A 21,970-nucleotide genomic window follows, 5' to 3' on the forward strand; every position below is an offset into this window, starting at 1 on the left:
TTTCCCGAGGCGCCAAAAGATGGCAGACAATGGTCGGGTAGTACTGTTGCTGCCACCTGTCGGAAAAGTCACGGACGGAGCCAAAAATAAAAACTCCCGTAGTAACATGGCGGCTGAATGGGCCGTAGTGAATGCAAAGTAGTAAATAAACACATTCGGCGCCGACAATTTACGATCGCCAAGCCGGATTCGGCTTATCATCCAGCTTTAAGGTAAGTTGCGACCTTTCGGCGCTGGTTACGCCCATTTTCGGCTAAAATCTATACCAGAATCGGCCGTAAAGTGGCTGTTTAAGTGTGAACTGTTGCCGTGAATGCACCGTTTTGAGTCCTGTTTTCTCGATTTCCGCAGACTGGTTGGCGCCGATGTTGTCAGCGTGAGGTGGCTTCTGCGTGGCGCCGATCGGCGAAGATGAGTCTCAAGAAAATTCGGCGGCGCCTTTCTCAGACGTTTCGCTTCAGCATTGAGAGTTCGCTGTCGGAATTGGCCGAACACCTGGCCATAGAGGAAAACAACGTTGATGCAAAAGACAATGGAAATGGTAATTTTAATTTTTTTAAATTTTTATTTAATTTAAAATGGACCATCTCAATTGCATATGAATCAACAATTTTTTATTTTATTCGTATTAGACGCGTGTATCTCTATCGTATCTAATTAAATTATTTTAGAGCTTCAGATAAAGTATGTATTACACTCGTTGCTGACATCAAGAAAATAATATGTCGAATGATGCTTGGGGCGTTGAAGCGTTCAGTCAGGATTTCCTTTACGTTACAGGCGTGTGCTTGCGGAGTCAAAAAATTTCCAACCTGGGCGAATACAACCCTAAGCTGTCACTTTCGCATTCCCGCATTCTCGACTCTTATCATATGCATCACGGTAAGTGAACCGTCCCATCTCTTCAAAATATTTCACAAGCAAGTTCAAGGCTTCATGATAAGCGCAGACAAATTTAATCGACAGCGCGATGGGAGGGTCAAAGTCGACTTCCGCAAGAAGTTTGACGACAAATTTTTATAATACCACGCGTGGCTTTGACGCACTTTGATAAAGTGTTTTGCGACTCAATATTTTTATGAGGAAAGCGTTCATTCTGTAGATAAAGTCCAACACATTATGATAAACTTAATAAGATATGTTTATTCTGGGAAACCACACACTGTTGTTTCCTATGTTTCATTTATTTGAAAAACATTAAAGTTAAAATCTAAATAAAAATACTAATAGCCAAAGGATGATAACTTCCTCTATAATAAATAGTACAAAATAAAATCAATTCATGGGTAAAACATCCACCTCGAAAGTAAACAAAGAAATAAATGATGATTTTTATGATTAGCTAGCCGATATTGCTTTTTAGAAGAGATTTTATCAGCCTTTACCTGCCTTCACAGTAATTCCGTGTAGGATAGGTATCAAAATCAAACACGCTACCCCGCGCAATTTAAATAATGACCTCACTGTTGCATAATGTGTCTTGATTTACGTGCTCTCTTGCTCTTTATTTGATGCGATAAGAAGAGTTATCGCCTCTCGTTGACCTGAGTCATTTTTCACTTTGAAGAAACGAAACTATCTGATATCTCAGAAGGAAATTGTGCACTTATCTCGATTTTTGCCTCTTACTTGCCGCACCGCTCCCTATCTTCATTGGCTGTGCAGACGTTCCCATTCAGGTTCGTCTGACGCCACTCAAAAAATGGGAGACTGAAATCGTCACCTCTGCTTGCGTTAAAGAGATAGCTTTATCATAAAAGTTTCTGATAAGTTTCCATTTCTCCTTGTACTATTCTGACAGCCTACAATACTACTTGTATAGTCAATGTACTATCAATACTTCAATTGAATTATTTTGTATGAGTAATGTAGAGCTGTGAATGCGTTGATTGTCTCCATTTCAAATCCAATCATGATAATTTCCAATTCACGTGCTATCGTATGTGTTGCCGAAATTGTGCATGTACGAGAATTCAAATGCATTCAAAGGAAAAGTTAGCTAGATGTTTCCCGCAAAATACTCAACTTATCAGACTGATTCTTTCGTCGTTTTGGACGTGAGGGTGTATAAGGCATAGTTGCTCTGCTGGTCCGCAGTAAAATTACTTTCAATTTAATTCGAATTGGCTAAACAAGATATAGATTCATTCATACAAAAATACAAAATAATATATTTGTTTTTTATCTTTACGCATAAAAATAATAAACAAATCAAGTAACTTATTTTTACAGAAAGCTATCATTCATTCTTTGATTTATGAAAGTTCGTAAAATAAGCTTTAGGCTTTTTTATTAATTAAGCAAGATTATACTATAGAACATAAACGCGTCCTTACATTTTCCTGCGGTTAAATTAATTAAAAAATACAACTCCCATCCTTTTTGATTATATTGAGGCTCCACTTTTTCTCTTATTTTCCGCGCTCTAATAATCCTGTGAGGACGGAGCGGTTGCATATTGACTTTAGGAACACGATGCGGGAACGTGGTTTCATAACAAAATATTGTGGAAAAGTGAATCGGGCAGAGAGGCGGCTCTGACGTCACCCCGACCCGCTGACATTTGGCGAAATCGCGTCCGCCAACCCCCCCGCGAGCGAGCAGTGCGTTGACGTCAGCGCTTTTCCAGGTGGGAATCGAACAGATAATAAATGTGGCCAGGATGCCGCACGAGCAATACTTCCGTCGGCAAGCCGATTTGACGTCTCCATGATGTCGGAAGCAGGTAGCGTTGAATAGTTAATAACTGATGCGTACGCACCGACTGTTAAGAATTAATGAGAAGAGCTCAGAATAATCCGAAACTCGCTTTTGTGTGAAATTCCAGCCAGCGTTTATTGCCGAGGGTCTTATGTTTGTGGCAATTTTGGCAGATAAGCCACTGTCGTTATTCTTGCTCTGTTTTTAAAACCGAAATATATTGCTTTGATCTTACTTAATACTAAAGGTGAAGATGTAAAATTGAGGATCTGGCCAGATATGTGATGGTAATAATAAATCGCTCTAATCTCATATTATCGTGACCTATTTACGACTTAACAATAAGCTCTAAGATTTATGCCTGCAAGAAATTGCTCATAATTAAAAAAAATGGGTTTACCAGTGCAGTGCCCGCATTTTCTTTTCTTTTGGAACCTTGGAAAAGTTTAGATGAAAAATTATTTTAAGTAATTAACTATTAACAAAGATGCGTTTGGTACTGGCTAGTTTGAGAACGTTAAGAATGGTTCGTGGTTGAGACGTAGGAAGGGAGGAGGAAGAATAAGCCAGATTAAGTATCCATGAACCGTGTTCCATTTTTACCACCGTTTTTCTCACCACCGGCTATGCCAAATTTTAACAATTATTTTTGCGACAGCATGAGCATGATGCCATTTTCAGCTCAAATTTCATGTCATTTTTTCCATTCCTCTCCAATTTTACAGCCACAGATATTTTTAAAAGCACATGATAACTCCCATTATTCGGAATAAAATTTTTGCAACGATTTTTAGTTGCGGAATTTCAGCACAAGCGTGAAATCGGCGACGCATTCTAACTGTGCGAATATATCTGCATAGTTTTTGTTTTCCTTGCATTTCGCACGGCATCTAAACAGGGAAAGGTTGTGTTTCAATTTTCGTTCGCATGATGAAACAAAAGTCACGTTTCCCTTTCACGATTAGAACGGTTCACATCGCGATTGAACACAAACAAAAAACATTAAACGCGTTCCCTTTGTCTCTCAGCAGCTGACTAGTGCCAAAGTGACTCACTGCGCTTTTCTCTTCTCTCATTATTCGATGGAATGCAAATCCTTGTCATAAATAATGTATCAACCGAGTTCTCACTCAAGCTGGAAAACGGTCCATTTGACTTTGAGATTCCGGCTCCATGGAAATGGGAAAGAAGAGGCGCGAGTGTGAGATGTGCTGTGACGTCAGCGTCTGCGATCTTGTTTTTGTTGATGCGTTGCAAATTTCAAGCTCAGCTTCGCGCGGACAAAGCCATGGAAAAAAAGTCGCCACAAAAATACCAGAGACTGAATACAGTAAATTTAGCTAGAATTACTTCTAACGAGCAGTAATGAGACGAGCACGTGCGTTTTTTTCGCTTTGGAAAAGCTCACCAAGGTCCGCATGTAAAGTGGATGTTTGTTTATATTACATTGATGAGAGACATTGTCGCGCCGAACGGAAATATTGTATTAAAATTGCAGCTTGGGCAGACCGCGTGCGGTGTGAGTCAGTCAATTTTTCTCGCTACTTTCGCGAGGCCTTGAAGTGAGTCGGCTCATTTGTATTCAAGAAGTCCGTTTCGGCGATGTTTTTGAACCAAGGGAAGTAGGAAATGGCGCCACTTGAATAACAACTGGAATCAGCTGCTGGTGCCAATAATTACTCACCTGATTTGCACACCATTTTTCAGTTTAGGAGTTCACGAAAATTAACAAGTAAACACATTTTTCCTATGCTTCGGTATTTTTCGAGAGATGTTGAAAGAGTGATGCCTTTTTTGTTTCATTTGTCTAAAATCCAAGGCGATTGTGACCATTTAGAGTAAGTTCCAGCTCAGTTACGCTGGAAGCTGGAATTCTGTGCTGAGATGTAGCAAAGAATATCCCGTTTACGTTTTTATTCTAAATAACGCATATTTTTCTAATTCCCTTTGTCTTTGTTCACGTAAGCAGAGTTAAAAAATCTAGAAAAAAGCACGAGGTGCTCAAGCGTGCAGTCCAAGCCATCAAGGCGCAGTAATTTAAAAGAAAAAGAAAGAAAAATTAACAAAGGTTCATCGGGGAGAGAAGGGGAAAGGAAAGCATACTCTGAGAAAATTTATCAAACCAGGACCTTCATCCTGATGCAGGACGCGGGCAGGGTTGGCAACTAGAGGTCGTAGTGAATCAGCCAGGAAGGATGAATCAAACTCGATCAGCTGAGAGCGGGGGAGGGTGGGGCGGTGGGACGGCGCGCGAGGGGAGCGAGCAGAGAGCGAGGAGCTCGCTTCTGCTACTGCTGCTGGTGTGTAGGCATTTAGTTAGTTGACGGGCGAGCGAGTGAGAACGTACCAGCAGCCAGAAGTGGCTCTCGCCAAACAGACATGGACATCAAAGTGCTGCATAAGAGCAGCACCTTCAGTTCGTTCACGAATGGAGGCCTCAAGCTAAGCACCTGGTTCTCCAATTTCGGCGACAAGAGACAGAGAAAACCGTCCATCAAAACCTCAAAGAGTTGCACACTGAGTGAGTTTTTTTCATTCTTTTTTGTTTTGATGCGAGACCAAAGACAGATTACGGTCCAGGCGCTGATTTGTTGGACCTAATGATAGGTTATCATTTTTCAAGACAAATAACTGAATTCCCGGCGCAATGTCGGCATTGTGAATTTTTCCTGCCGCATTATGCCTGCAATACATAGTCAGGAGCTCGATCGCACTGCGGACACAATGATGCTCGTCAAATATTATGCGAAATCGGCGAGAACGAGCACGGAGGCTGGAAAAGCGCGAGCGAGGGGTGCGCGTGTTGCATAACTATCGATCTGGCTCTCCCGCCGGGCACCACACCGACGAAACTCGCACCCGCCGAAAGCAACCCCTGAATTGGGCCGGCGACAAAGCCGAGCCTTTGACCTTTCAGGGCCGCTAATGCTATTTTGGCGCGCGCAAACTCGCCGAGAAACGGGTGCGCGAACGATTTCCTCGTCATTAAGACGATAACAACCCTTCCGGCGAGCAGCTACCTCGAAGCACGAGTTGGAAAATTGGTCGAGATCGGAAAGGTGATAAGGCGAATGAAGTTAATTTATACGTTTAGCAAAGCTTATAAAGATTGATTTCCATTCTTGGATTTGAATGATAGAGGAAACCGACTGTTAAAACTGACCAAAAATAATATAAAACCAGTTGAACTTCATTTTTTGAATAAAATATTTTTGAAGTATTTGATGTCCTTATAGAGCGTTTAAATAGCACTGCTTGCTCTAGATTTTTGCCATAATTCCCCTTAGTAGGCTCCACCAATTTCAATGTAAATCTATGCATAACAACTATTTGTTACTATACTGAAAAACATTGATTGAACACAATATTTTCCCTTGAGCAAACAATTGCACTGACCCATTGTCAGCAAAGATACTTCATGTTTTTATATCAATAATATTGTGTCACATGTTGGAAACCAATCATGATTTATTAAAAATGGAAAACTTTTCTAGACGTTTCTAGACTAGAAATTATTTATTAGTACTGTAATCCAGAACGTTGTTTCCACAAAATTGAGTCTCATAAATTGTTGCCAAGCAGTTTGAACAACATGCACATACTAAAGTGAGGGTTTGTGCTTTCATAGAGCATAAATTATTACGGCAAGTGTAATAAAGCCGTGGGGAGATGCGAAATCTGCATAAACTGGGGAGATTTCCCCTATCTCATCACCTGAAGTGTGCATTTTTAATTTACGGTACGCGCGTTGCTTTTTCAATTCGAGCCGCCATAATTGCAGGCGGCCCCTCGAAAAGCAGCTGGGGCGCATTTGTCATTTCTTCGGCCCCCCCTTGCCGTATGCAGCCCTCTCAAGCTTCCGTCCCTCCGCGAACTTTGCTCGAGAGGTGCGCAGCTGGATGCTTGGGAGACGGCGTGGGCGCGATCTGGACTCGAATGGAAAGGCTGCTGATCCAATGACTCATTTGATCTACCTTCTGCACAAGGAAACCTGTGCTCTGTAACTTGCGTTTTTTATCCTTACAGCTGCGTGGGATTCTCTAGTTTTGTATCGCAGCTTTTATTTGTGCTCTCCGACCCTTCGGCTTTGTTTGATTTTCCTTCATATTGCTGAGTGCCGACGGAAAAGCGATGAATAACTTGACAAAGTCTTTTTGCTCTCTGCTAAAAGATTGCAAATTGATATTGCCACTCCTTTCCCTCGATATCAAAACTTTTCCTTTCTCTGATGCCTTGAGGAAATATGATATTTTAAAACACATCCCAACTGATATTTTAGATATTTATTTTTTTTCTTTTTGTGAGAACAAACTTTGTGACAATCCCATTTTTTAATGCAGAATTATTGCTACTTAAATTTTGCTTTACAACTTAGGGAAAGTTTTACACCTTGATTTAATGGGAAGTTCTGCAAATATTTGAAAAAAAAACTGTTCGACCCATTCCCAATCAATTTCGTGTCAGAGAAGATAAATGTGTAAGGTCAACGGAAAACAGTTGGTGTCCATTCCGATAACAATAAAAAGGTGGAAGTTGAACTGTCAATTTTGTATACCGAACAATTGAAATGTCAAGAAGACCTCACATATCGTTTAGAGCATGATGAGAATTGGCCAAAGCTGCCTTTGTCCTGCAGATCCTGTTAATTTATAAAATGCGCGGATGGCCTGTTAGCAGGAACTGCTCGTCCACGCAACGTCCGCCTGATAGTAAAAATTAATTCATTAGGCTGATTGCATTTTGAGAGGGTCTTTCTTTCTCGCTGACGGCAACATCATCGTTGTGCTGATGTTGCAATAACAGCAACAACAACAAGCCCATTAATTTGAGGCAACCGTCCAGGCGGGGGTTACATAATCTCGGTCGAGTGTCCCTCTCAACTCATTGCGGCAAACAAACGAGCAATTAGCACCCGCGAGAGATTGCATTCGACCATTCTGCAGCAGTACAAAAGTTCTAATAATAGAATTGTTATCAGTGCGGACGAAAATATCCCTCATTTACACCTACGCACTGTTCTATTTGAAAAGTGTTGTGTGCGTTCTGTCGGTTATTCGATTGCGGTTTCGTGACCTTGTTCGAAATGTTTGTTCGCTGCAATTCCTCCGCAAACAAAATTCCACATAACAATTTGCTCAGATGACATTTTCCGTGCGAGAAAGAAAGGTTCAAAGGGAGACGAGCATAAGCTGGACGCGATTACGCTTTGTTGACATGCGATGCGGCCGCCACTTTTCTTGCACTTTAGGCGAGTAGAATGGATTGTTTGTCATGAATGGTGGAAACGTATGAGTCATGCTTCGTAGAGGCAATTAGAGGGATGAACATTAATCTGACCTCGCTTTCTATTACAATAATAGCAGTGAATCGGCAAGTGAAATTGGCGATGACTGCCTGAAAAACAACAACGAATAAAAAAAGATCCCAATCCAAATCACGGGCAAGGCTCTCATCAAATTTCATCCATATTGCCAATTCCAATCTTAAGTCCTTACTGGATTGCAAAGCGAAAAAGCCTCTTAGTTTCATAGCATGCACAGCATAAAAAAGTTCATCCTTGAAAAACACAAGTAACAGAGCCTTTAGCGATATTATCAAGTATGTATAAATGTAAATTGGTCATCTGCATGCGCTACAAAATTTGAATGTAAAAGGAGATGGTGATAAACGTATGAGCGCAAGTGTGGCTAGTTTCGAAGGACTTACATATTCGTGCTCACGAGCTGTCAAAGTGACAAAACCTTTGAGATATTAGACTCGTTGTGCTCATTCGCGTGCTCAGAAATTCAAATGTAACTGTAACCCAAAATCCAAACTGCGCATTTCCCATCAAGTACTGCGTGCCCACAGGCAGGCGATTTTCCGATCACAAATGAATAAAAGACGAGCCAGAATCAATTGTCTCCCGCTGGAGTACGTGCGCGGCAAGGCTTTTTTCTTCTTTTTTTTTTGCCCCTGAAGCTGTATGCTCACACTTAAGTGGTGGACGCGTGCGTCGGTCGGGTTTTGTCCTTTTCGAGGATCGATACACACAAACCGGAGGAGGGACTTTGATTTAGGCCCAAGCCGAGAGGAAATGAGAGGAAGTGGCTGCTGCGTTCACGAGCCGCTTCCCTGGAATAGAATTGCTCATCGACCGGCGTCCCATCAAAACGAGCCCACCTGCCGCCGACCGGAAAAATTGGCACAGCGGGTGACTCAAATTGGCTGAAAATGCCACCAAGCGTTCTCTATCAAAACCGCAGTGTACATTGTTTTCGCTTCATTTTGCATCAGGTTCACTTTCAAATGAGACCGCAAAAAGTGCTAGGTTTACTTTCTGTTCGATTGGACCTTTCTCCCTATTGTCTCTAATTGGCTTTTACTATTTGTATTGATTTAACAAAAAAAGTCGACTGGTCATGTAACTGACCTTATAATTTAGGCTCTGGATGCTCTCAAAACATGCCACGTGATATTTTTACTCCCTGCCATAAACTATAGTTATTGTTCTAGACCATTCTTTGCATATAGAGCCGCATAAGTTAGGATTTCTCAATAAATTTATATAGCCTAATAAAAAATGGGCAGTCCCTTCCGCTTTGCCAGAAAGTGCACAGACCGACAAGACTCAGTCTCTGTTTAGCCCAAAAAAATTATACTCTCCACGAGTTCAGAGGAAATAAATCACGGTGGACTCTTGACCTTGCTTTTTATCAATCACAGTGTCTAGATGTTTAGTTGTTTTTCGAAAAATAAATCAGAATGAACGACCACTAATAAAACTGTTCGGTCAAAGTGGCCATAAATTGAGCGGCGAGTCGAGGAAGTGTTTGCATCTGCACAGCACGTGCTATAATTTTCGCGAAATTCGAGCAGTAACGACTCTCTTCCGATTTGCAAAAGGATTCTTTTGTATGTGCGTTTGCCGACGCAGGCAATTCAGATCGCCCTGAATCAGGGTCGCCCGCCAGCGAAAGGTCGCCCGAGCGTGCAGGGAAATACATACGGACGTTGTTTGAGGAAGGTCGTCGCAGCCTTTTCGAATAAACTGCCATTCAGAAGCTCGCTGCCGACTGATAATTGATTGCATGGAATTTCGAATTATTTTGCACCGTCCTTCTAGATAGCTGCTTTGAAAAACAACAAGAATGCCCTTATATATCCAATCTAATATTAATTAATAAAACCGATGCACTACTGCGCTCCTATTTTGCCGTTTTTGTTCTCATTTTCAATTTTAGAATATCAAGTCATTTTACGAATATAACTTCTTGAAGGATGTCGTTTGGATATAGAGAGAGAGACGCTAATATATTTGTCCTGATGACACACATATTTTTTACTGCCTCCGCATCAGACTGGACCGTCTTCCTCATCAGACGCATTTTGATTACGAAAGATCTTCGATTATTTTAACAAATTAAAAGAAGGAAGTTGTTTGTGCCACCGGCGGCGACTCGCCTGCCTATCGCTCTGGAAACGCAATTGACCCTGAACTTGCCTTCTGCCACTTTGTAATTTAATCGATAACAAACGCATTAATAACGTTCACTCAAGCTTGTTGAGAAATTTATGAAAAAGCACGCTCGTCATCGCTGCTCGGCAATTGCAATCAGTGAAATTCCACGCGCTGCCAATGCCAATTCGATGCACGTCTCGTTTCGCAAGTCTGGTGCCTGCGTGCGTTGTACTCCGAAAGTAGAATGCCGATGTCCAAGGTCATTTTGGTCAACCGGAGGTCACAGTGTCATCGCCTGTCAGTGAGATCGCAGCGTCGCTCCTGCCCCTGTCTTTTACTAGAACTCAAAATCTATCGTGGAAATCGATGTTCAAATCATTGTTTGGTTGATCTAAAAAAATTCGTTCAATTTCTTTATCTCCGGAAGGCACACTGTGAGAATTAAAGTGGCAATATCTTTTAACACGTGTTGTCTGACAAACCTAAGATAATTAAAAAATTAGTTCAGTGAATGTTGTTTATGGGATAAATTCAAGGTAGCTTTACACTAAAATACCAATAATCAATTCGTTATTTTCACTCTTGAGTCAAGTTTCAAGTAGTCCCACCGGACCCGAGGCTCGAGGCAGTTGGCGCTTTTGGCGCACAACAGCCGTCCTCGATTTGCGAGTATAATTGTTCGTCCAGATGCCTAATTGTCGAGACAAATTAGGTTGTGGCAGCTTATTTTGGAAGAAAATGAAAGTGCTACGTGCTAATTCGCGGACAATTACGCGTCCGAGAGCAAAGGCAAGTGAAGCCAGGTGCGAAACGGGGATTTAGCAGAGAGACTGTAATCCCTTAAGCAAACAAACGGTCCTGTTTGTTTTAGGCGTCGCGTGACCCGAACGAGGAAATGCGTCTTTCGCAGGCTTTTGGTCAGGCGAACCGGATTTATTCGAGCACTGCGCTTAAGTCTGTATATGCTAAACCGCTTTTACAAACTCTCGAGTAGGAATTGCATATTTGTCGGGAGGGTCGTAAAAGCAATGACACTGCTAACGCAGAATGCCTTGGCCCAAAATTTGAAATTTATTCATAGTGAAGTAAATTTCAATTCCTATCAAATCCTATTGCTATTGCGGTAGAAAATAGAAAATTGATTCTTGTAAACACTAATCTTTGGTGTATATTTGGCTTGCTATCGTGTCAAATATCCGAAAATGTATTTGTTATTTATATCCCTGTCGACGTCTACGGGATTTCAATAAAAAACAATCAAGTAATACAAACACAAATAAACGATTAGCAAAAATTAACCGTGACAACAATGTTCGTATTAGTTAGTTGGCTTCCAACGCAGCCCGTGCGCGAAAAATCGGATCAGCGCGAGGACAAAAGTTATGCGACAGAGCAGATCAAAACGCACGGAATTCGCAAAGCATTCATGCGACTTCAATTGCGCTCCGGCTGCCAGTCGAACAGCAGCTGCGGCCGGTTAAAGACGATGGCGGAACAGCGGCCAGAGGCCAGTCAGGGGCCGCGGGTGGCCACAATCCGCAGAGCGATCAACCTCGGAAACAGAAACCAAGGTACTCGAAACACTGGAAGTCGCGGTCGAGCTTGTATTTTGCGAGGACGTTTGCAATTGTGGTAAAAGAAGATACAACCAAATCCTTTCGTCGGTTGCTTGTTGATTTAAATATTTGTCGATGGTAACCAGTTTGCTGTTTTCTTGATCGTAATATGAATACAAGATCACTTTGTGTTTATTAAATTATACTTTGTAATTTAACTTTGTCAAAACAGAATAACATTCAAAAGTAATGAATCTATAAAGTTCCATGTCCATTTGGGTGGGTGGGGGGGAGGGGGCAATCAAGTACTCTGTGCAACGCAAATTCGGTTGCAAATTTAAATCTTGAGTGTTAACTCTTTGACGTAGCTGCTCCTGCTGCTCACTGTCACGAGTCGTTGCTGACGCTCATTTACGCACGATTTTTTCGTCCTATCAGAACTCCATCTTGCATTTTCCTCGGCTGTGGTCTATAGGATGTTTTGGCTGAGCTGAGAAAAACCGCAAATTAGGTCATTTCGTGGAAGCGGGGTGTGAGCGATTAGGATTATTATTCCTACTCGGCTGCATTTATATATTTTAAAATACTTGGTAGCATTCGCTGCGTTAATGGCGTGTGCGTCCTCGTTTTGGGCCCAGATTAGGGAAATGGGAAAAATGTCGGCTTTAGCCGAAGACAATGTCGTGTGATAAAGATTCATTATATCACTGGCTGTCTGATAAGAAAAAGAGTTTTCCAAGCAAGTGAATCTGCTTTCTCTAGTTCACACTTTTGCTCGCAATTCCTGTCGCTTGTTTTCGCACGCGACTGCACTTTTGATGATTGTTTGGTTTGGGCGTGTGAGAAGTGTCAAAAAATAACTAATCGCTATGTTAGTTCCTGAACCAGTCCTAATTTAGTGACTGAGTACTATAACGTGTCGTGTTTTAGTTTCTTTTAAGAGCAAAAGCATTATTGGTATGGTCGCCAATAATTCTTCTTTTTCGTTACCAGATAATCCGGTAGATCTGATGCGGCTTCTTTCCACCACGAATATTTTTCTTTGACGTAAGCTAGCACGTCAATCGTGTTATTTTGCCTTTACTGCACCCTCGAGAGACATTGTTACACTCTTTAATCTCGACATGCACGTACGGTGTTAAATACAATCGTAACTCTCAATTTGCTGAGGAAAGAAAATGGGCACAGACTTATTTTAATTCCGCAAGCGTTGCCGGCGCGTTGCCGGGAGCAGCCGGCAACGCTAATTGTTCTCAAGGCTCTCGGTTCATTTCGAGCGGCTGTGAAATTTCGAGTTCATCTGGTCGCCACTTGATGAGCTGCAAAGAGAGCAAACACGTGCTTCGACTTGCCCCGAGCCCGATTATTTTCTCTTTCCTCCCTCCCTCGTCATTCAAATTTCTCTGAGGCACTTCCGCTCCTCACAAACAAGCCCCTTTTTCTAACGCGAGACTGAGCGGAACAGTCGAATGAACTATTGAGCACCGCGCTTCAAACAGCCTTTTCAACGACCTCCAGCTCCCCCATTGATTCGGCCTAGCGTTTGGGTTCGCCTCATGTGTAAAGTGTCAAACAACTTTTTCCGGCGAATAAATAAACAGGCGGAGGAAATAAATCAAAAATGTTATCTTCCATAAAATATTCTGCTTTCTGCATGACATTATTTTCTTGAATAGTAATTGGTGTTTGCCCAGATTTGGCTCATAATTTTTTTATGAAAATAAGCTTAAAGAGTTTGAGTGATTTTAAGTTTAAATATTTCATCTACGTTTGAAAAATCGTTTTTTATTTCGCGAAAAATGATCGTTTCACTAATCTGGACTTATCCAGAAGAGAATTGACTGCAAATTAAAACATGAAAAATGAGACGGAAAATCTGAGTATTGATTATTTTATTTTACTTTGTGAAAGTAACAGCAAACAATAACTACTGTTCGTATTTTCTCGAGTTTTGCTGACTGAAGAAACCTGGATCTTACGTCTATAGGGGTCAAATGTCATGCTTATGCATATTCCCTCTGCCTTCAAGCGCATTTTTGCTGTCTCGACCCTCTGAAACAAACAAATGGCAAATGAATGACTCTACAGCACTTCTTGATGATTCAAAGTGCCATTTTCTGTTCAATGAAAAACCGATTAACAGAGTGCATTTCGTACTTGTTTTGTTGCCAATTCACACCACGTAGTAATTGAAAATGACCTGCACATGCTGTATAAAATTTCGAAATGAAATGAGATCTGTCGACAAGGGAAATTCATAGAGGTGATTCATCCTAACAGTTTTTCAGAGCGATCGACTGACTGTACACGGCGGCCTTGCTGCAACGCGAGATCTTGCTTTCCCACTTTGCCCATCACGCGGCAAACGCGCCAACGAGCATGTTTTCATATAAAAAAGCCTCGCAGCTGATAATTCGCTGGCTCACTGATGCAGCCAGCACAATGAGGCTTGTTGTTGCTGTTGTTGTTATGGCAAAGCAGCGTGCTCTTTTCTACTTGGGCCGCTCTTCTTATTGCGCTGCGGAACAAACACACACATTATGGGGTTGGAAACTTTAGTCTGGTTTTTCTCAATCGTATGCCTCTGTTTTAACAATGGGAGAATTGTGATGGGTATAAAATGGAATTAATTTTTGGAAATTAAAATTTGAAGTGTGTTGTTCATCAGTATGGAATTAGTTTCTCGAACGATTCATTACTTTCCAAGAGATTTTCTTTTTGATCCTTTAGATGCGTAGCCTCTACCGTTAGATTAGCCAATCAACGTGCCTGTCACATAAATATACACTTAGTGAGCTGGAGATTGTCTCTGTAACGCCTCTGCTCTGATGCAGTGTCGAGAATGAACAAGTTTATTTCAAAAGAGTGTGACAATGAAGCAATTGCAAGTTGGCAAAAACGTAATTGTGTAGAATATTTCATTTATTTTTGTTTTTATATATAATTCCATTGTGTGGGCCATAGAGCGACGTTTTGCTTCAAATATACAGTTCATTGTCACAAGAGAAATTAAGAAAATAAGGAATGTAAGGCAACAATCTAAAATTAAAATAGGCAAAAATCTCGTTACAAAAAATCGCCGAACGTGCCTAATTGTAGCCCGTTGGCTTGCATTTTAAGGTATTCCTAGGAGTGTCCAGGCAATGGGAAATATTTGAGCATTCCTGACTGCCCAATATCATAGATGACAAAAGGTGGTTAGTTAAATGCTCAAATGGCTCAACAAGCTGGGAGGCTCACCGGCGCCGACTCGCCATTTTCTGATTTCCAGCGTCTTTAGGGACAAATGTCGCCGTTTCAATTAAAGACCTCTGTGCGGGGAGGCGAAAAGATGGCCACATGGGGCCCAGCCTCCTCTGCGTACGCCGGCCACTCGAGCCCCATGTAATTTGGACCCGGTAAGCTCATTGCCCACAGTATGTGCTGTGCAGAGGTTAGGAAAAAAATCTCATTTGAAGGGTGTATGCATCTCTGCGAACGTCAGTCAACCTTCAACATTTACTCCACTCATGTCTGTATCACAAACTTCGCGTGACAGTTATAGAGAAGGACGAAACAACGTCTTTACTATATTCCCTGTTGAATTTAGATTTAGCAGAAAGCTAGCTTAAGATTAAAATTGTAAACCCCGCACATGTGCTTCACTTCTCAGGCGAGTGCCGAGTTAAGTGAATCACGCTCACGCACAGCGCCAGTGTGCGAGTGTTTTCGTTATCCGCTTACGGAGAAAGAAGCCACGCAGAGACGCTGAACTTGACAGCGAAAGTTAATTAGCCTAGTTTTCTGTGCACAATAGCGCCACTGTTACTCCAACCCTTATGCTCTCGTTCTGTTGCAGGCGTCGTGCACGAAAACGCGAGATTCGGCTCTGATGGAGAGTCGGAAGAAGCGTCTGGAGCGTCTGACGACATCATCACACCAGTCAAGCTTCGCCCCAAAAGCAGGCGCTACAGCGAGGTAAGCATCTCCCCTTATTTTTATTTCTTGCAAATATTTATGCTTTGACTTTACATAAAAAACTCATTTTCTCATTTCTAGTAAAAATCAAATCCCCAAAGCAATTGATTCAATTCAAGTCTGTAAAAAGTTAAAACTCTGGTTCGGTATTTTAACTAACATCCAAAGAATTTATTAAGGTATGTTGTGCACGCAGATAATGCAGTGTGAAAAAATACGCTTGTCTTGAGCCGTGATAAAGTGAGATTCATTCCCTCTTCCCAGGGCGGCCATCCCGCAATCTGTGCATTTCACACATTTTTTTTATTTCCCTCTCATCACTTCAATGGTTAACTATTGCAGCTACAATACCACATTTTCCTTATTTTGACTGTCGAGTTTTCCTTATGTCCAAGAATTCAAGTTTAGTGGTAAAATTTAATTTGTATTAAAATCATGTCAATTTTGAGTGCTCAAGAGATTAAATCTGAAATATCTCTACTTTCTTTGGGAAAAAATTATTTAACAAGGGTTGCGTCTCACTTCTGTCGCTGTCATTCCAAGCTGAGTGAGCAGATGTAACAATGGCCTAAATTTTGAGACACTATTCCATCATTTGACACTTTCAGGTCATTTAGTTGTAAACACTGTGTCAATCGATCCGTTTGAACTCACAATTATGCAAAACAGCATCAACCACCTTGAACCCCTCTTGAGCAAAAGCGACTCGCTTTCATGTCGGAAAGAAATCAAACGTCGACCGCCAAAGGCTGATATTAATGTCTCCCCGTTCAACTTGCAGCAAGACATCAACAAGCGGTTATCGCTGCCGGTGGACCTGCACCTGCCCGAGTCATTTGTGGCCAAGCAGAACGTCAGCCCGACCATTGAGGGGCCGCTGTCGAGGGCGTCGAGACGGCAGTCTCTTTCGGAAATTGGGTTTGGCAGGATGGAGACCTACACAAAGCTCGACAGACTTGGACAGGTAATTTAATGCAGACACAAAATTCTAAGGGATGACTTCAATCGTTGCAATTGAGGATCGTGTCGGAAAGCAATTTCTACTGCATGCAACACGTACTGTGGATGATTTGTTCTTTTCATTTGAGTGTTTTCATATCAAGTGCTGTTGCTAACAGATAAAATTACTGATTCCTTTGTCTTTGCAACATGTGGATGAAACCCCTTCAATTAATATCAAAGTTCACATTCATTATTGTCATCATCCTCTATCAAAATAAGAAACAGGTCTCGTTCAATTTTCTAAATACGTTTCCTCCTAAATCGATTTTGAACGGAGATTACAATTTGCTCATCACGTTTCAGGGTACATACGCCACTGTGTTCAAAGGCAGATCTCGTCTGACAGATAATCTTGTGGCACTGAAAGAGATAAGGCTGGAGCACGAGGAGGGTGCCCCGTGCACCGCCATCAGAGAAGTCTCCCTCCTCAAAGAGCTGCGCCATGCAAACATCGGTAGGTGCTCGTTTGCTGCTCTATCAAAAATATTCCTAACAAACGTTGCTCCTTTTTATTATAACTTATCTTGGTCTGGCATGCTTTCTGTAAAGATAAACCCGCGACTTACAAACTGTTTGGCTCACACGGAGCCAGAAAATAAACAATTTCAAATTCCTTGTACATTGTGAGAGTAAATCCACTAAAACCGTCTGGAGCCAATGGTAATTTGATGCAACTCTGGAAACTTTGTATTCCAATAAAATATTTTTAATTAATTAAAACCACGTGCTTAAGAGCCAATTTTAAAACTCGTACAGTTCATTCACCTTCATTCATAGTTTTCCTTCTCTTCTCGCCCTCAACCTGAATAATTTATATGTATACTCATTTTTGGTTTATGGATTTTCTTTGTTATGCAATGTGTGCCAATTATTTTCTCTCCATTTCAGTGACATTGCATGACATAGTGCACACCGAGAAGTCATTAACTTTGGTATTCGAGTACCTAGAGAAGGATCTCAAACAGTATATGGACGACTGTGGTAATATTCTCACCATGAACAATGTCAAGGTAAGAAGGCACCATTCACTCGTTGCTTCTACTAATGATCAAATAAATGTCGCAGATCTTCCTTTATCAATTACTGCGTGGCCTTGCATATTGTCATCGAAGGAGGATCTTGCACCGTGATTTGAAACCCCAAAATCTACTTATTAATGAAAAGGGAGAGTTGAAAGTGAGTGTCTCCGCTTCCCAGTCATACTCCTGCTTATCTGAATTGATTTTCAGCTGGCTGATTTTGGACTGGCAAGAGCCAAGTCCGTTCCCACCAAGACTTACTCAAACGAGGTGGTCACCCTTTGGTATCGGCCACCTGATGTTCTCCTGGGCACAACAGAGTATTCAACGCCAATAGACATGTGGTACGCTATCATAAATACTATAAATGATACTGTTCAAAATTATATCGAAACAAATCTACGCAGTTCAATACATCAAAAGTTGACAAAGCAGCTGATATCGTTTTATATTCAATTTAATTTTTGAATTGTTTTTTTAATGTTTTTATGTGCTTTTCTAGTAATTTGTTTTCATTTGCTGTATGGTTTGTTGAGCACTTGGGTCCGTCTTCATTTCATTGCTGACAATTCCAATCACTAAATTGACATTTTTTTCTTCGGAGCAAGCTACAACAGCCTGTTATTTTATTTTATATTGTGGAATGTTTTAATTTTGGTTCTATCCTGGAGTTATGTTAGCTACATTTCGTTCCGCTTAAAGAATTCGGTGGGTCGAACACATTCCTTGTTACAATAAGTGGCCCTCAGGTAGCTACCTGCTCAAGGGTATTATTTGTTTCACAACAAGTAAATAGCGCGCGTACTTGCCTCCCTTATTCAACGATTCGATTCGCCATCTTAATTTTTGATGCTTATGAGCGACTCACACGATTTCTCTTTTTTACAATGGCACCTCATAACTCTCGGCCATTTGCTGCTCCTGCATTTTTTTACCAAATGTCACATATATTCGGATCACTCTTGATTTTTATAAATTCAAAGCGTCTTCTAAATATCATTAATTAAATTTCTCTCCACAAGTTATTAAATCTCTACACTTATTTATTTCCTGAATCATCACAAAGCACTCCAAAAAACCTTGATTTGCAATTTATTTCGTTAAAAGCATAATAGTTGATAATAATTCCTGAAATTGAAAGGAATTTCTCAAATCAAACAGTTTAAATTTGATAGTATACAAAGGGCATATGCTATTCCATTTTATATTCTTGTTTTGATACTAAATCAAGAGAATTAAACAACATAGAAAGAGACTAGTATGTGCAATCAAGCATCATTGTTTTATTTTCAAATATTACTTCTCTGTTCCAGGGGCGTGGGATGCATATTCTACGAGATGGCGTGCGGCCGACCACTGTTCCCTGGCGCCACCGTTGAGGAGGAGCTGGAGCTGATCTTCCGGTGCCTGGGTGTGCCGACCGAGTCCTCCTGGTCAGGCCTTTCACAGTACCTTGAGACTCATGGGCCTCCGAAGATGTCGAAAAACCAAGAGCCCCTCATGTCGCGGGCGCCGCGGCTCGACCACGATGGAATTGACTTGCTCACAAAGTTCCTCTGCGTGAGTACCGCCTCAAAGTGGGATATGTGCAACATTTTCTGAACTTCTTATTTTTCATTCCAGTACGAAGCCAAAAATAGAATTTCGGCTGCTGAGGCAATGAAACACCCCTATTTCCGTTCACTGGGTCCAAATATTCACAAACTTCCTGACAGTGAGTATACTTTTTTAACTTATGTTTGGATGCAGGAAAAATTCAATCACCTTCAAAACAGAAAAAATTTAAACTAATCAAAAGCTGTAACCTGGTTGTACCAAAGGCATCTTTCTTGGCTGAATGAAATTTAACTTATCATCATTTTTCCGTGAAAATTCATTCAACCTGTTATCAACGTTAGAAAAACAAATAATGTTTGATATTATTTGACTTAATTAATTACAAGTGTATTTTATCTTCGTTTTTATATTATATTAATACTAACAAGTCATTTGGTGTCTTTCAGTCGTGTCAATTTTCACCCTGCCTGGCATCCAGCTGAGTAAAGACCCCAGCTACAGGGCGTACGGCATCAGTAAGAACTCAAGCTCCAAAACACGACGCCAAAGCATGGCCCTTTGAGAGCAAAAGAAAATGTTTCTCGTGCCAAGCATCTCCCAAACCACAAACTGATCCCGACTTGTGCATTTTCGTCCCTGTTCCGTTCGTAGCAAAGAAGTGATAAAAATTAGAGGAAGAAGTGACTTTTGCAGAGGAATAACTATTTAAAAGAAAGTGTGATTTTTCGATGTTAGTGACATTTTTTTCCGAGTTGTGTGCCAAAACACCAAGAGTTTCTAAGCTGTTTATTTTCTCTTCTCGACAATCAGACCGGCATTGTTTTTTTAAAATCAAATATTGCACTTTTTGTTTGTTTTGCGATTTGCGAATTTGGAGCATTTATCGAAGAGCAATTATTATAGAAGGGGAGAGAGTGAATAATCGTTGTTAAAAATTTTCAAATGAGAATTGGCAAGATGTTAGGGTTAAAACAGGGCATGGAGTGAGATTGGTCTACAGTGCAATGCGACAATAAACCGTCAAAGTCAAATTTTTGCCTCCGTTTCGTATGCTCCATGCCCTCACGAGTTGTTTACTATTAACAAGAATTATTGATGTTTAGTTTCGAACATAGCGCATCTCGTGTGAGATTTGAAATTTCAATAATTGTGCCATTCTGATAATTATTCTTGTGATTCTGTGAACCCGTGTTTAGTCCTCTTTCGATTCCTATTAAATGCTGATTCCTCGTTTGTCTCCTATTATTTGTACGTTTCTGCGCTCTTCGCTCCATGGAGAGATAAAAATTGTTAGACGTAAGTCCCTCTTTCCTTTCATAGCGAAAAGAGAGAATTCCGCCCAATCTGCACACAATCCTGCCCAACGTGAAGAAATAAAGAAGCTTTACGGTTATGAAAATATTACACATGCCTCCTCATGCGTTTGTTGTCCGATTTTCATTGGTACTGCTGTGAGTGATAGTTTCCGTGCGATAATAACAAAGTCCGCCACGCGCTTTGCTGATGTGAATGTGGGAGAAAGTAATTTAATATGAGAGTGAGTTCATCTCAGCAGATTGCGTTCATGAGTTGTAAAAGAAGATGACATTTTCTTCCCCAAAGTGGTGAAAAGTATGATGTATTATCTTCTAGAATAAAACCACAATTTTTTAAGCAAAACACTTTATTTTTATAAAAATATTCCTACTAATTTCAGTAAATACAAAGATTTCATTAGAATATAATGGTCAGATTACTTTAAGCAAAAGGGTTGCGAATTTGAGAGGGTTGACTTTTTCATGCAAAGCGTTGAATCTGAGAACACATCTGAAGAACACTGAATTAGCACAATATGTAAACCATCTTGGTTGATATTTTAACTCTAGAAGTTGGTTGTTCCATATAATAATAGCTATTAATTTATTTAAAATATATTTTATGTATAGGGTAAATAAAAAAAGGAACAAAATAGTCCATCTACGCGAGTTCAGTGAACTTTTTTTACCAAAGATTATTTTCCAGTCCATTTTCACTTGATAGAAATTATAATTTCTAGACCATATTATCTTAATAGTCATTTTAACACTTAATTGGGAAACGAATTTGTCAAAAATTAAATTATGCTAAAATATATATGTTGTGTTTTATAGTATTTTTGTATTTTAGTTCTTGTAATAAACAAACATGTATAGTTGATTAATTCTTATTCTCTACTCTCTTTTATAAACAAATCTGGTCCCTTTGAAAAACTGTCTTCGTTTATTAGAATAAAAATCGACTTAAAAATACCATATCATAAATGATATTAAAGAAATATCTGCTGTTATGGCAAAAATTCAAATTTTTCCTGGAAGGCCTTTCTTAAAATTCTTACCTGAATGCAAAATTCAGTGCTTTTTACTAAAATTTGGCAAAAATATTTTCGCGTCGTACTAATCAGACTGTTCTTTTCTCTTTTTTCCAATTATAATATATATAATTTAGTTATAAGTTTTGCATATTTCTTTCTGGATGTGGGGATGAATAGGGCATATTATGCTCTGCTGATCCGCAATGGAATAATATTTTGAATCTAGAATTCACATATCTGGATCTGCCCTAAAAATATTGAATTGGGGAAAGTTATCAGTAAAGAAAAAAATGTTTTTCTTCCGGTGGTATAAATGTCAGGATTTCTTATACAAACTAACGCCTTTTTCCTTTTTATACATAATTTTAACTTAGAAAAATATTTGTGTAGATGTTTTACTCTGCATGCA

At 40.4% G+C, this 21,970-nt stretch overlaps 1 protein-coding gene across 4 annotated transcripts; it reads left to right on the forward strand.

Moving 5' to 3' along the window:
- The first annotated feature begins 78 nt into the window (after positions 1-78).
- Positions 79-20,891, forward strand: LOC135945458 (cyclin-dependent kinase 17-like). 4 transcript variants are annotated; one of them, XM_065493168.1, is made up of 12 exons: positions 79-212; positions 352-541; positions 781-882; positions 15,536-15,654; positions 16,436-16,618; positions 16,960-17,110; positions 17,545-17,666; positions 17,722-17,832; positions 17,886-18,019; positions 18,989-19,235; positions 19,299-19,389; positions 19,679-20,891. In XM_065493168.1, exons 2-12 carry the CDS (start codon positions 412-414, stop codon positions 19,792-19,794), a joined length of 1,506 nt encoding a protein of 501 aa, XP_065349240.1. In that variant the 5' UTR covers positions 79-212; positions 352-411; the 3' UTR covers positions 19,795-20,891. The 4 variants fall into 4 exon arrangements, with proteins under 4 accessions (XP_065349240.1, XP_065349242.1, XP_065349241.1 ...); XM_065493170.1 differs by lacking the exon at positions 781-882; XM_065493169.1 differs by lacking the exons at positions 79-212; positions 352-541; positions 781-882 and adding an exon at positions 5,007-5,221.
- The last annotated feature ends 1,079 nt before the right edge of the window (positions 20,892-21,970 follow it).

The sequence above is a fragment of the Cloeon dipterum genome, chromosome X (assembly GCF_949628265.1).
Source record: "Cloeon dipterum chromosome X, ieCloDipt1.1, whole genome shotgun sequence".
Classification (NCBI taxonomy): domain Eukaryota; kingdom Metazoa; phylum Arthropoda; class Insecta; order Ephemeroptera; family Baetidae; genus Cloeon; species Cloeon dipterum.